Below are 15,471 nucleotides of genomic sequence, written 5' to 3' on the forward strand. Positions count from 1 at the left end.
GACGGCCTCCTTTGGTGGAATCATGAGCAATGACTTCTGCTCCTTTAAAGTTGAAAGTGTGGCCATGCTCAGCTATATGGGTCCAGACTTGGGAGCGTTGTTCTTGTCTTCTTACTGCCAAAATATGCTCATGTATTCTGGTTTTAAGTCTTTTTGATGTTTCTCCAATGTAGTTACATTGGCATGTGTTGCAGTTAATTGTATTTTAGTTCATACAAGGTCAAAAAAAAAAAAAAAGCAAATGGTAAGCCTGTTTCACAAACCTGTCATATACTAGTGTTCATTCCTTCATGTGTAATGTTTTCTCATAATCTGTGATGCAGTCATGATTTTGTGCCATGATGCTGTATGAAGTACAGGCTCAAGCTGAGTAGATAATGATTCAGGGACATAGGAAAAGTTGCTAAGAAGGGATTCTAGTGATTACCAAGTATAAAATGAAAGGCCTACCTATAATGAAGAAAGGTTAATTTTTTTGAACTTTTTTCTTCTTAAATATTTATTACAGTAATTAAGCAGAAATCCAATACGCTGTATACTTGTAGATGAGCTGAAAATTTAAAGTGCCAAAATACATTCAGAAAACTGAGTTCAGCTTATCCATGGATAAGTTTATCTGCAAGTATGTATAGTAATGTATGTTTTTAAATGCTTGTGCAGATAGTCCTTGAGTTATGACCATTTGTTCAGTGACTGTTCAAAGTTACAATGGTACTGGACAAAAAGAACTTATGACCAATCCTTGAAGTTCTGGCTGTTGTTGTGGTCACATGAACAGAATTCAGATGCTTGGCAACCAGCTCATACTTATGACTAGTTGCTGTTACCAACCTTTTCTGCTACCTTCCCACAAGCAAAGTGAATGGGGAAGCCTTCAGGGAAAGTCATAAGTTGCAAGTTAAGTCTCCCCAGTTGGCCTTTCTTCGCTGACATGTACTGCACACTCTGTTGTTGCTGTTCACACACAGAGCCTTCTTTCCCTGGCCTCCCTCCCTGTGCCAATTAACGACCTGCATATCTTGCGGTTACACCAACCGATATCACTTGCATTGTCATCCTAAGTGATGCAGTCATGCAACATCATGCTTTACTTTTTGCTGTATTTTCAGACTTGCAAAATTCTGTTAATGTGTCGTTACATCAAAGTAGAAATAGTTCACCTGGGCATTCTTTCATTTGGTACTACTTCACAAGGTTGGCATATATCCCATATATATTCACTTATACACCCATCCACAGCTAAACTGATGCTCATATTTTTAATCAGGTGTATCATGAAAAATATCTCTCATAGATAAACCATTTATGAAAAGTAAAACATGAAAATTTCTAGGTTGGTTTATCTGCAAATGGGCTTATGTTCCAGAGCTGCATGACTGCAACATGGGCAGTAAGTTTAATAAATATATAAAAGCATTCAATTTTGATATATAATCAAGGGTACTTCCGCCCACACCATATAATGGGCTCAAGGCTTTCTATGCTGGCATCAGAGAAATGGTTGCCACATGTGCCCTACTATTGCTACAGGCTTCTGCCTATTGCTTTTGATCTTACTAATCTTATTAAATTGTATCTGATCCAAATTCTTGTTATATACATAATTATGATTACATGCAGACAATTCTATGATTTCATGTAGACCCAGTACAAAAATTCTGTTGGATTGTAGGGATGTGTGCCTCAGGTTCAGTATTGGGCCACCACAAATATGAACTTGCCAATAAGGATAGATTATCTTTCTTACATTATAACCTGGTTCAGGTAAGGTTATATAAGTATGATCTCTCCCCACCTTAAAACGTCTAAGTGCTTAGATACAATTAACTAAAAGTTTAAAATTACTGCCCTGCTGTTCTCTCCCCACATGTAATCTGAGATATTAAGTCCTGAATAACATTGAGCATATTCAGTAGTATTATTGGTAGAGCGAAGTCCCTTTACCAAATGAAACAATTTTTTTTAAGACAAACTGGGATAGAGATTATGAAGTTGCTACCTCCTATTTTGTATTAGTTGAATTTTGTTTTAGCTTTATAGCAGAATAAATGCCACACATATGCCCTTTAAAACAAATATCCAGCATCTGTACTCAAATTGCAAAGCAGCACATACTCTTTGTAACAGTTCACTTATTGTTTTTTTTTAAGGACCATAAAATGTGATTTTTCTTAACCTTGGTTGGAGGCAGACAATCACATTCAGCAAGGTTTTTCATTCTCAGAAATGTTCCTATCTTCAAATATTTCAAGGAACTCCAACATTGTAGAGGATTTGGAGGAGAGTTCTAGGTTATGCATTCAGTTTGTGTACTTATCAAGGCTGTTAAGCTCCTTCCATGAGTCAAGAATGTTAGATAGTTGTTGGCAAGCTATCTTTCAAGGAACCTGTCCCGCATTAATATATTCTCATTGCTCTTAAATAATTTTAAATCATACATAAAAATAGTGAGCACTTGTTTCTGCTGTTTGATGGGTGTAAATTAAGGGTCTATAATCCACTATCAATTAATAATGAAGCCTTCAGGAACAAAAGGTTGAAAATGAAGGAACAAAAACCATAGACAAATGGTTCTCAGTGCATTAAATCCTATGTTATTGCCATGAGCCCCAAATAATCAAAGGAAGTAGCATTTGCAATTTTATCATATATGAATATTGATGGAGACTATGATAAATCTATAATTATTTACACCTTCCAGTTAATTTTAAATATTATAGTTAAGTCAAGATTTCAACAGACTTTCCAAAATAGCATTTAATAATCAGAATTTCCTCCGCATAGAAAATGACATTAAAAAAATGCAATAATAAAAATGAGGCAAATGTTTATACCAAACAAATTTATTTATATGTAAAAACCAACATATAGTTTAAAATACTTTTCAAGAAGCTAAAACATATTACTGTACAGTATACTCCTTACCCACCTGTCATAGGAAGCAGTCTTTACACAAATTGTTCATAGTGAAAGTAAAGGTCATATATTTACATTTAAAAAACCAATCTAAACTGTTGCAATCAAGATTTAAACATGTGGCTTTCCTATCTTAATTTTTTAATGCTTGGTTGGACAATACTGAGGGATTTGAGTTGTTGTGAATAAGTAAACATTCTTTTGAAAATTATTCTTTTTAGTCATGTGATAGCAAACTTTAGAGTTAGCACATTTCTTCAATATAACATATACAAAAGAAAAAAAGACAATGTATCCTATACTGTGCCACATGTTTGGGCAATTCAATATATATGGGGAATTTATGACTGACAGCATACTGGTTTTAATGCCAACTGATAAAATGGACCTAGAGCGAATACTGTATCTTTTTACTCAAATGCAGACACAATATTTAAAGCAGCGGTTCCCAACCTTTCCGGTTTTGTGGAAGTGGAAGCAGTGGGATGAGTGCACTTGCGTGCATGCCCACCACTTGTGCATGTGGAGCTGCGCATGCTTGCACACTGCTTGTGCAGCCCAGTTCCAAACAGGCTGTGGCTCGGGGGTTGGGGACCCCTGATTTAAAGGATCAGTTGTATTATGTTTGCTTATCACCATCCTGCATACATTTTCAAAAATTCTTGCAAATGAAAGAGAGTCTCTATTCTCTACATATGACACTGTTATCTGGAATTATACAGTAGCAAGCTTTTCATGAAGCTTCCCTTTTGAAAATCCTATGTGCTGTTACTTAGAACTTGCTTTTTCAATTAAAAAGAATACTATAGAAACTGAACACATGACAAACTGACCAATAAAGAATTGCATGTCTGTAATATGATGCTATATAAGGAATATCAGTTAAATATTTCTTACTATTTCATGGATCTTGTGTGCAATTCTCAATCAACCAGCTGCAAGTTACAATAATGTAACTTGCTCTAAATTTGAAAAACAAGAAAACAAGAATGCAATACAAAGAAAATACAGTTAGTGTTATCTCCATTGTATCTTAGGGCGGCATTATCCAAGCTGGCTGCCAGAACTGTATGCTAAAACAATCAGATTTCTTAATTAGCTGGTGGAAATGTAAGGATTTTTATTTTGCAGAGTACTAGGTTAAGTGAAAGCTGCCTCATATTTCATTAATGCACAGAATCTAAGAATAGGTAGACTAACCAGATAATACCTTGGAAAAATCAATTTATTTAGAATGCATAGTCCTAAGGCCACAGTTTAATCTATCAGCACAGAGATGGCCATATACTGCCAATGCCTGATCCAGATGCATATAGAGTGCTGAGCTGTGCAATTTTTCAAAATACTGGTCAAATGTCAGTGTTAAAATATAGAAGACAGGAAGTATTGGTTGGTAAACAGATGCATATGTATGTTGGAAGTCTATGGAGTCTCAGTTCATTTCCTATGACAAAATATAACAGTGCAAACAAGGGTGCTTCTCCTAGCTGCTTTCAGTGTTATTCCACTAACATGAAAAGAGGTAATGAGTTGGCCAAACTCTTGGGAACTAAAGCAACTCTTTAAAATACTGTACTACTGATTCCTATTATATGATCAAGAATGTTACGTTTCTAGAGTGGCTTATACATCAAACAGGACTCATACTATCTCAGTCCATAATGTTATATACCCACTGAAGCAAAAGGAAATGATGCTTACTATTAGAATTCTTTTCTTTGTGGTTTGTATATACATACAACATTTAAAAAGACCAGAAGTATTTAAATTCTGTGTTCAAGAGTTTCTAAAACCATCCCTTTCTGCTTCTCATCAAATAATGCCCTTTACTGTGTAACTGTTACACAGAAAACAGGCATGAAATTCAACACAGGTACTTAAAAAAAATTTATAATACGAAGAGCAAGTCAAATTACCTTACAGGTATAACACATCTATATCAAAATACTTCACCCTTTTGGATGAGTGCCAAAATTGGTGCTCTCTGTAAATTTGTATCAGATTGGAGTTTTTTTTCTTAAAAGGAAATGTGTCAGCACCTAAAAGATCTAGAGAAATATCAGGCACTAAATTGCTTCCAATCATCTGTGAATGAAAAGCTCTACCTAATATGAATTATAAAAACCAAGCTATAAATGCTAAAAAAAGATTAAAATTAAGCACCAAATAGAAATATAAAAGTGGTGCAATGAAGACCTATTTCTACTAAAATAATAATGTTCATCCTCTGCCTAAAGGAATGCAATCCTGTGAACAAGTGACAGACTTATAATCAAACAGTTTTTTTTTTGTGGCAGAGGCTCTTGGTAGACAGGCTTCCAATATAAATGTGTGTCTGTGTGTGTATCTCTGTCACAAACAGACACAGAGTTCATTAGCTGTCCAAATCAGGTATGATTTACTTGTACCCATGCTCACAATTTTAATGATTTTGTTTTTTTAAAAAAAAACATAAATTAAACATTCCACACACGTACAACTTACAAATATTCTCAATTCCTTATCAGGGCAACATCCATGAGATCATCATCTTCCTCCCCAATTAAGAAATCAGGGCTGGGCCTAGATGGTCTATCTGATGTAAGGATGGCACTGCTTGTCATAGACAGGGACTGTTCTGAAGAGATGGGAGATTTAGACCAGTTTTCTGGCTTTATGCTGTGAGATTTCTTTTTGTCTCTCTCTTTGTCACGATCCCTGTCACGATCTTTATCTTTCACTTTCTTCTTTTCCTTTTTGTGTTTCTTATGCTTTTCTGAGCTATATTCTGGAAGAGGCCTAACTCCATCATCAGAGCTGGGGCTATTCTGATAGGATTTTTCTGCTATAGATGATCCAGATTCACTCTCACTGTCAATATTTTGGGGTGTATATGCAGGTGACTTACTATGGCTAGGAGAACAACGCTCATGCTTTGGAGTTGATCCACTTATCAGGGGTGATCCATAATTTTTGGAAGATGACATCTGAGGCCTTAAGCCATCCCCACTTCCTTCCCCAGGTTTTTGCAAGGTAACTTTGGCTTTAATACTAGGAGAACCGCCATCATGTTTACTAATTATGATTTTGGCCACTCCAGTGCTTCCAACACTCTTTGAATCAGATGCTTTCTTGGAAGATTCAGTGGAACCTCCTGAAGCAGGGATTTTGGATTTCTCCTTGTCAGTTCTTTCTCGTTTCCCCTGCAATTCATTTCCTGACAGATTGTGCTTGGAGGACATGGAGTGGCCTGATGAACTGGAATTCTGGACCATCTGTCCATCCACTGAATCTTCCCCTGTGGGGCCACTGGTGACCACCCCATGTTTGAGTTTGTCAATGACAGCAGTCAGAGATGGCTTTTTGTTTCGGCTTGGAGACTTGCCTTTGGAACTCCCATGCTGATTCTGAGATGAAGACATGGAAGAGCTGCCGGATGAAAAGGAAGATGAAGATCCCATTGAAGAATTTGAAGAAGGAGGCGGCTTCTGGGACATGGAACTGGAAGATCCCATCCCTGAAGATGACTTCATGCTTGAACTTGATCCTGTCCCAGGAATGTGTGAACCTCCAGAGCCGGAACTAATAGGGGACTTTGCTTTAGATGACGGGGGAGTACCTGGAACAGGTTTCATCGGAGAGGCCAGCTTGTCAGAACCGCCCGAGGGTCTAGAATGAGAAGGAGAAATGTTTGGTTTACTCATGGAAGGGTTCATAAGCGACGAAGGCTTCCCTTGAGGTTTGATCTTGGTACCTCCAGAGCCGCTGCTGAGGCCGTGTTTTGTGATGGGGGAGGACCCAGGCTTGCCCACTGATTGGGTGGAGCTTTTGGACTGACCTGAACCAGAGCTGCCTTGGCCTGAGTAGAGGCTGCCGCTCATCTTGGACCCCGAAGACCCATCCGACTTGCTGCTCTTTATTTTGCCTGATGTCGAGGAGGAAGACGAAGAGGATGACGATGACGAAGAGGACGAAGAAGAGGAGGAGGAATGACTGTGATGACTTTTGCTGCTCAAAGAAGAGACTGAGCCACTGCTTGTGTATTGCCCATGGGAAGGTTTGCCAACAGTCACTGTTCCCTTGGGAATCTGGATGGTGATTTTAGGGATGGGAGGAGTAGCTACCCCAGGGGGTGTTTGAGACCTGCCTGAACTTCCAGGAGATTTTGAGCCACCTGTGCTTGCTGGTGGGGTGAAAGGTCTGGTGGATGTACTATGAGAAGGAGACTTGCCTTCTGGCTCCACCTTCCTCCGCTTCTGGACCTTTTCTTTACTCTTTCCATCACTGGATGGGGTGCGATTGCGTTTTCCACCCTTGCCATCCAGCCCAGGGCCCGTTAAAGAACTCCCAGATCCATTACCCTCTTTGACCCGCTTCTGTGATTTCTCTTTCCCCAATTCTCCCATACTCAGTAAGGGGCTCTGGCTTCCACTATGATGCTCCAATACATCAGAGGCTCCCAGAGCCTTGCTGGTAGCTGTGATAATACTAAAGTCGACTGTGTCCGCTTGGCTGATTGCCTTGAACTTACTCTCCCCTCCATCTCCCCCCAGTACTTGCACACCCAGAGTACTTATCGTTTGTGGTGCAAAGCCCTTGAAGTCATCAGCGTCTCCGCTCTGGCTGCTATCATCAAAATAGTCTTCTCCAAAACCGCTTTGGCTCTGGCTGTTCAGGAGATCAGGGTTGAAGTCAACTCCATCTGGGAAGAACTGATTTGAAGAGTCACTGTTTGGGCTTACAGTAGCATCAGCAATCAAATCAGCTGGATCAGTATATGGATTTTCACTGTTGTTTGACTGAAAAACATCTGGATCAAAAAGGGCACTTTGGGAATGCCCTGAACTGGATGAGTCCCTTATTGGTGTCCCAATAGGAGGACAATCTTCATTGGTATTCGGCAGTTTGGATGCTTCTTCTGCTATATCAGAAAGAATATCTGTAACATCAGCACCAATGCTGTCTGAACTGGAGAGCCGGACCATTCTCTGAATACTGGATTGGGCATGAGGTATAGACTGTGGATAGGTTGTTGGAGGGGTGCTGCACTGACTGGGTGCTGGAGTAATATGAGGAGTATCTAAGGTGTCAGTGGTCATGTTGACATCAAATATGGGGTTCTGGGAATCAACATCCATAGAAAACAGCTCTCTCTGAAAGTCATCTTCAGTCTGATGCTTTGGTTTATCCACCAACACACGTGATTTTTTCTTTTTTTGCTTATTGCCCCCTGGTCCCATTTCCATCCTTGGAGAGCCAGAGGAAGAGTTCTGTCTCTCAAGTGGACTGCTTCCATAAAGAGTTGAGAAATCTTGAGCAGCATTGTCCTTCAAAAGATTCATAAGCATTGGATGGTTTTTGGTGTTGCTTGCAGGAGATGACACAGGGGGAGGTGTGTGGTGTGGAGGAGTGGGACTAGAGCCAATGGTAGAGCCTACATTGCCTGTGATTTGTAGCAAACTTGTAAGAATGGGGTTCTGAGACACTTTGCTGAAGTCCTCCCCATGTCCCACTGAATCATGCCGTTCTTTGATGCCCATGCTCATACTGAATAAAGTGGAGATGGGGCCGCCAGGGAAAGTACTGGTTGGGGTGGTGGTGCCACTCATTGGGTTGTTGCCAGTAGTCATGCCATATCCTGGGCTGCTTGCAGGTGGCAGATTCTTCTTCACCATGTCTTCAACTGTCTCAGCAATGAGGGACAAAGCTGGTGTGTCTGCTTGGATTGTCTCTGCCTTCCTCCTTATGGCTCTCATAGTCACAGGAATTGACATGCACCTACAAGATACAATGTTGTAAAAAGATGATTTAGTACTATTATTTAATAATTTTCTTGGAAAAGCACAATTACTTTTACCACAAAAAGATGTGAACAATAGTGGGTCTATCTTTGCATTTTTAACTGAATATAATTCAGATGCTTTATGAATAGTATATAAGTATATACACTTAAAGTTTTCTTCTTTAGAACTATAAAAGGCAATACATAACTGAATGATAAATGAAGACCAACTAAGCATTATTTTCAATTCAGGGCAGTAGCATTCTTTGAAGCACAGATGGAGGCCTTTTTCTAATAATTTTTCCCACTCCTTCCAACTATTTTTTTTAATTCCCCTTCTCTCAATTAACAAGCAAACAAAACAAGATATACTGATTTGTTTAAATAACAATATAAATTATTACTGTAACAAAATGAAGTTAAGTATGGCCCACAATGTGCCACAATTATTTTAGATTATGTTAAACTGAGGGACTGGATACAATTCAGAACATTATGTCCTCCTATACTGTGCTCTATTGCAATTTATGATAACAAAAATAAGCACCTGAAAATAGTTACAAGTAGTCCTTGACTTACAGCGACAATTGAGGCCACAATTTTTGATGCTAAGCTAGATTTATTAAGTGAGTTACACCAGATTTTGACTTTTTGTTGTTAAGAGAATTACTGCAGTTGTTAAATGAATCATGAATCCAGCTTCCCCCATTGACTTGTTGGAAACCCATTGAGAAGGTTTCAAATGGCAATCATATGACCCTATGACATTGCAACGGTTATAAATACAGGATAGTTGACAAATGCCCAAATTCTGATCACGTGATTGTGGGGTTGCTATGGTCATAAGTGTGAAAATCGGTTATAAGTCACTTATCAGTGCTGTTGGAATATAGAATTGTCACTAAATGAATGGTTGTAACCTGTGAACTATATGTACTTTAACTCTCCATATTATTTTTGTTTCAAAGGAAGAGGCACTATAACAACATCATTGCCATAATTCTTGGTTCTCAGAGGTAATTTGATAAAAATACAATTAATGTGTAGTCCCTAGCTAAAATAAGTTGGCCAACCCTGAATAAGATAAAAATATGAGATATTCAGATCAAGGGTTATACACATTTTCTTCTACATGAAAGTGTTGATATCTGATTAGATTCCACAGGCATGTTATAGGTAATCCTCAACTTATGACCATTCATTTAGTGATTGATTGAAGTTACAATGACGCTAAAAAAAGTGACCTATGACCATTTTTCACATTTATGATCTTTGCAGCATCCCCATAGTCATGTGATCAAAATTCAGATACTTGGCAACTGATTCATATTTATGACGGTCACAGTGTCCAGGGGCATGTGATAACCTTTTGTGACCTTGTGATCAGCTAAGTCAAGGGGAAAACAGATTCATTTTATAATCGTGTTTCTAACTTAAGAACTGCAATGATTCACTTTTGTGGCAAGAAAGGTCATAAAATGACACAACGGTCTCACTTAGGAACAGAAATTTTGGGCTCAATAGTGTCCATATGTCGAGGACTACCTGTACACTATCATACACTGAACAAGCTAGTGGCCCAATTCATACACATTTCTAAGCTGTAAACCACTGCTTGCAAACTATATTGCCTGGATGCAGTGGTGGGATTCAAATATGTGAACAACCGGTTCTCTGTGTGGATGCCGCTTCCGGAAGTCCATTCTGGGCCTGGGCAACAAAAAATTAGCTACCAGTTCTACCAAAGTGATGCAAACCAGCTGAATCCCACCACTGCCTGGATTGTTATGGGAAGCCATAACAAAACAAAGTACATTATATCTTAATATAGTATATGAATCTAGCCAATCTTCTTGTGTAGCTTTGAAAAAATTAGGCAAAGTAAATTCAGAATAATGTTGCAATGAGTGAGGCTTTTTTTGGTATTGTAGTAGCATCTGAAAAATAGCAGAAAACAGAAAAACAATAAAGAAAGATTTATGGTGAAAGTTATTTGAATATATCTCTGAATAATCACTTTTATATTTTACTAGTTTCAAGTCATCCATTTTTTTTGTTTAAGCAGACATACCTTTGAACAACCTTTGCAATGAAATCATCTGTGCAGATGAGTGCATCAGAAAGCCCTTTGTACAATTTGCAGTTCACATGGGTAGAATCTTGTACATCCATTACCACTGAAAGACAGAATGTTACTGAAAATAAGTCAATTTTCAGCCAATGTCAGTTTATTTATTTGTATCCTGCCTTTATTATTTTTTTGTAAATAACTCAAGGCAGCAAACATATCCAACATACCTTCCTCCTCCAATTTCTCCCACCACAACAACCCTGTGAGGTGAATTGGGCTGAGAATGTGACTGGCCCAAGGTTACCCAGCTGGTTTTGATAGCTAAGGTGGAATTAGAATTCATGATCGCTGTTTTCTAGCCTAGAGCCTTAGCTACTAGACCAAACTGGCTCTCAGTTTATATACATATATCTTGCCCCAATCCTCCTCTCTCCTGTAACTCACCACAAACTAAGGAGTCATTAACAGGGTGCTGAAAAGATACACTGAAGCAGGAGTCAGAAAGAGGGCAGACTTCAAACTGCAGGATGCCAGGGGAATCTGAAAAAAAAGAACACAACTTGGTAATATAGCCAAAAGAAAAATACTTGTTAAAGTATGGATGGATATCAAATAAGCCTTTGAAGTTATAGAGAACTCTATTCACTGTACAATGAAAATCAAGGAAATAAGAGACATTCATGTTTTTATTTGCAACTCAATTATGACATGAAAATAGATTTGAAGGCAAGGTCAGATAATCTGTTGTCTTCATAAAAAAAAACTAAATTGAGAGCTAAATTGGGGGCTTTTAAATTTGATTTAATGGAAGATCTTCCCAAATAGAATTGGTTTTAGGGAACAACAGAACCATCAGTAATACTGCAGTTCTTTAACTGGTTATTAACTGTTGTTTGCTTGTTGTGTTCTGAAAAACTGAAAAACTTTGCATTGTTTATTATTTTAGTTGACACTACTATGATTTTTTCTCTCTCATAGACAGATCATAGCTAAAATTTAGTGATTTAGCCAGTCTCACTTATTCCAATAGAACTTATTTCTGAGCATGCACTTTTAGAATTAAATGCTATTTTTTTTCAAATGCTCCTTTCTTTAGAGGTTTGCACATTTTTGTGGGAATACCGGAATCGACCAACTCCCTTTATGATAGATTGCCTTGTCCCCTGCATAGAACAAAACTGTTCTACTCATCGTAGCTGCCTAAATCATATACGTATATGTCTATAGAATATTACATATATATTTGTTGTCATTTTAGGCTTTTATTAGTTTTTACTCTATTTGCCTATTTCTATTAAATTCAGTTGCTCTTGGAAACAATTTAAAGGAAAAATATGCAAATGAAAGTGAAAGATTTGTTTAATCTTGGTAAGAGAACCATTCCTGATGATAAAAAGACAGCTAATATTTTTTTAAAAAATTCTGAAATCTTTTTGAGAATGAACAGGATATCTATAGGACTATTGCAACTGTTTTTCCCCCCTGCTGTTTGCTCTTACCCATGACTCTCATTTATATATTAGCCAAGATCAAGAAGGTCAATGATGAGACTGACAAGAGTTGCAGTCTAAAAATATTTTAACAGCCACATGCTACCATTTGTAACTTAACCTATCTCACAAAGTTGCTGCAAGGCTATAGTGAAAAAATCCTAAACTCGTCGATCTGGATTCTTTGGAGGAGACACAACAAATCCTCCTAATTGTAATTTGATTTTATTTATCTTACTTTTAATATTTCCTGAAAGTATCTAACATATTCTGTACTCACTTCATGCCTCTAGCAAAGACGTAAACATACTAGGGAGAATACTGATATGCTAAATTTTATACAAAATTAGTTTTACATTCAACATGCTGAAATCATGGTTGAAAATCTTTGTAATTACTGTCTACAGACATGTCAATACTGTTCTAATTTTATCTAATTTTCTCTTATACTACAAAAGATATTTTCAGTTTCCTCTGGAAAAAGACAATATTACATAAAAATCCAGTTTATGCCTGCTTGTACTAATCCTGTAATTTAAAATTTTCAAGGTCTTTTGAATTGGTTGGTGCCAAATCAAATCAAACAACTAAATAAAGTTTATAAATCCAGTATTGGATTTCAGATAGACCTACAACCTACTATAATTCTTGAGAGGAAAGATGCACAATAGTCCTTGACTTATGACCACAATTTAGCCTAAAATTTCTGTTGTTAAGCAAAACAATTGTTAAGTGAATTTTGCCCCATTTTATGACCTTTCTTGACACAGATGTTTTAAGTGAATCGCTGCATTTGTTAGTAACATGATTAAATGAATCTGACTTTGATTGTCAGAAGGCTGCAAAAGGTGATCACGGGACTCTGGGACACTGCAACTGTCATAAATATGAATCAGGTGTCTGTGTCTGAATTTTGATCACGTGACTATGGGGATGCTGCAACAGTTTTAAGTGTGAAAAATGGTCATAAGTCATTTTTTTCAGTGCTGTTATAACTTTGAATGGTCATTAAACGAACTATAGTAAGTTGAGGACTACTTGTACAGGATAACAGCATCACAAATTGTTTATTAGAAATATATGTTGACTAGCAGAATGACAAATGCAGAAGAAGAGCATACTTGCATCTTCTATTTTTCTAGAACAAGGTATCTGTAAAATAAGTGTGCCTGATTTTTTTAAAGTGGCTTATGAAATAAAAATAATATTTATGTTTAAATCAGTGTATGCATGCACACATGTTCACCTTCTCTTTTCAACTTGACAATGCCAGTAACTAAAGTGTCTTTCAAAAGCTCTTTGGTGCTTCCTTTTTAAGTGCGTGGGACTCACCTTCTTTTAAAACGGTTCGCTTGACACAGCTGCCTATTAGTGTATTGTAGGCCACCTGATGCCTGATCATACTGAGAATGAGAGGCACTCGACTAGGATGGTGGAAAGCAATTTTATTAAGCAGTGTTCCTTGAAGGCTTCGTCCATCTGGCAATGGGGCATCTTTGTTGAGGAAATAACAATGCTGTTGTCCTGGCAAGGCCTGGAATTGGAAATTCATGAACACATATCACATAAAACATGGGGGAATATTACAAAAAAAATGCCTTTGTAAGGAATAGCCTTACAAAGGTGAACTGAATCACCTTTAAAGGCAAAAGTTGTTTCAAAGTTGATTTTCTCTAAAAGTTACACTTTTAAAAATATTTAAATTACACCATTCCCCAAAATTCAAAGTATCTTACAAAGAAAACATACCAAACTAATCATGTTAGAACCATTCAGATATTTAGCATACATCTCTAGGAACTGTACATATTTGCTGGAGTAAAGGGGATATATTCCAATGGTGAACTACTTAATCCTGGAATGTATATAGTAACAAATGTTTTGTCCATTTAATAACATGGGACAAAATAATAATGCTGAAAGCATCCTTTCTCAATCAGCAAATATTCCCAGACTACAACTCTTATCAAGCTCAGCAATCAGCACCAAATATTGGGGATCATTACAAAAATTCTAATTTATAATTACCTACACAGAGACTGCAAAAGACTGCTTTGATCTACATTTGCTCACTTTGTTTACATCCCATTACAAAGTTTACTTATAGTTTATATTCTTATACAGGGATAACATTCAGATTTATTACTTTTTATAGACATTTTAAAATAAAATTAAGACTTAACATGTCAAATTTTAACTGACTCTTCTGGGAATAAATTGATACATAATGCTTTAAATCCAAAAGAGTCAAGAAAAGGCTTTTTTCTAGGTTTGCCCATGTCAGAAAGGAATTATTCTTTAATTTCCATATCAAGTAAATAATGTGACATCAAAAAATGATAAATAGACCTTTTATCCTAATTTAGATTGCATACTACTTATTTGGCAAGAAAAAAGCTTATTAAAGATAAGGTTCAACTAAGTACTGTAAACAGAAGTAGGCACATTATAAATGAAGTGCCAAACATTTTTTTTAAAATCTTAAAAGATCTTTAGAGTTACGAGCTTTCAAAATGGCTGTTGAAAGAAGTGACAAAGAGAGGAAGTTAGAATAAACCCCCCCTAAAAACAGAAAGTGAGAGATGGTCTGTAGAACCCCTTGGAAAGTTACAGCAACACACCATAAAAATGCATGGCTTGAATTTGAAAAAAAATTAAGTCCTATACAGGATTGATGTTGCGGGAGATTTTTCTAAATTTTGTTATCTTCATTATGTCAATGTTACATCATAGCATTATAACAAGAAAATGATAGGTCAACAAGAATGTGATGAAGACGGAAAAAATGTCCTTAACCATTTCTATTTTCCTATAACTATTCCAGTTTGGAAAGCATAAAGATTATTTTTTCTCTATTGCTGGAGCACTGAAGATCTTTAAAATGCAGATCTACTGAGCTTTGTTCCGAGATAGAAAGCCCAATTGGCAACATTTGTAACAGTATGAAATTGAAACAAGCATTAAAAAAGGGTAATGTTTATAATGCTTGCTAGATACTTCTCAGGTACATAGAAATAGATAATTCTATAGATAAAAAAAAAACCTAAAACCTATTATCTAGAAAGGGATTTTTCAGATTTACCAATATAGAGGTGTTATTGTTGTTACATGTTACATGTAAAATGGATTGTAGCCCCATATACATCTATGAGAAGAAATCCTACTGAATTCTGTGGAGCTTACTCCAAGGTAGGTATATTTAGGATAAGTTAAGAGAAGATTAATCACAGAAT

General features: G+C 36.9%; 1 protein-coding gene across 1 annotated transcript in view; it reads right to left on the minus strand.

The window, feature by feature from the left end:
* Nucleotides 1-5,253: 5,253 nt before the first annotated feature.
* MED1 (mediator complex subunit 1) overlaps nucleotides 5,254-15,471 on the minus strand; it is a 29,468-nt gene continuing 19,250 nt past the window's right edge. Inside the window, exons 14-17 of the mRNA XM_015832253.1 lie at nucleotides 13,571-13,772; nucleotides 11,193-11,288; nucleotides 10,749-10,854; nucleotides 5,254-8,673 (exon numbers count right to left, since the gene is read on the minus strand). Coding sequence (XP_015687739.1) covers nucleotides 5,409-8,673; nucleotides 10,749-10,854; nucleotides 11,193-11,288; nucleotides 13,571-13,772 — 3,669 coding nt within the window. The 3' untranslated portion in view covers nucleotides 5,254-5,408. The remainder of the gene's footprint in view (nucleotides 8,674-10,748; nucleotides 10,855-11,192; nucleotides 11,289-13,570; nucleotides 13,773-15,471) is intronic.

This window comes from Protobothrops mucrosquamatus, unplaced genomic scaffold (genome assembly GCF_001527695.2).
Source record: "Protobothrops mucrosquamatus isolate PMUCROS unplaced genomic scaffold, P.Mucros_1.0 scaffold1, whole genome shotgun sequence".
NCBI classification, from domain to species: domain Eukaryota; kingdom Metazoa; phylum Chordata; class Lepidosauria; order Squamata; family Viperidae; genus Protobothrops; species Protobothrops mucrosquamatus.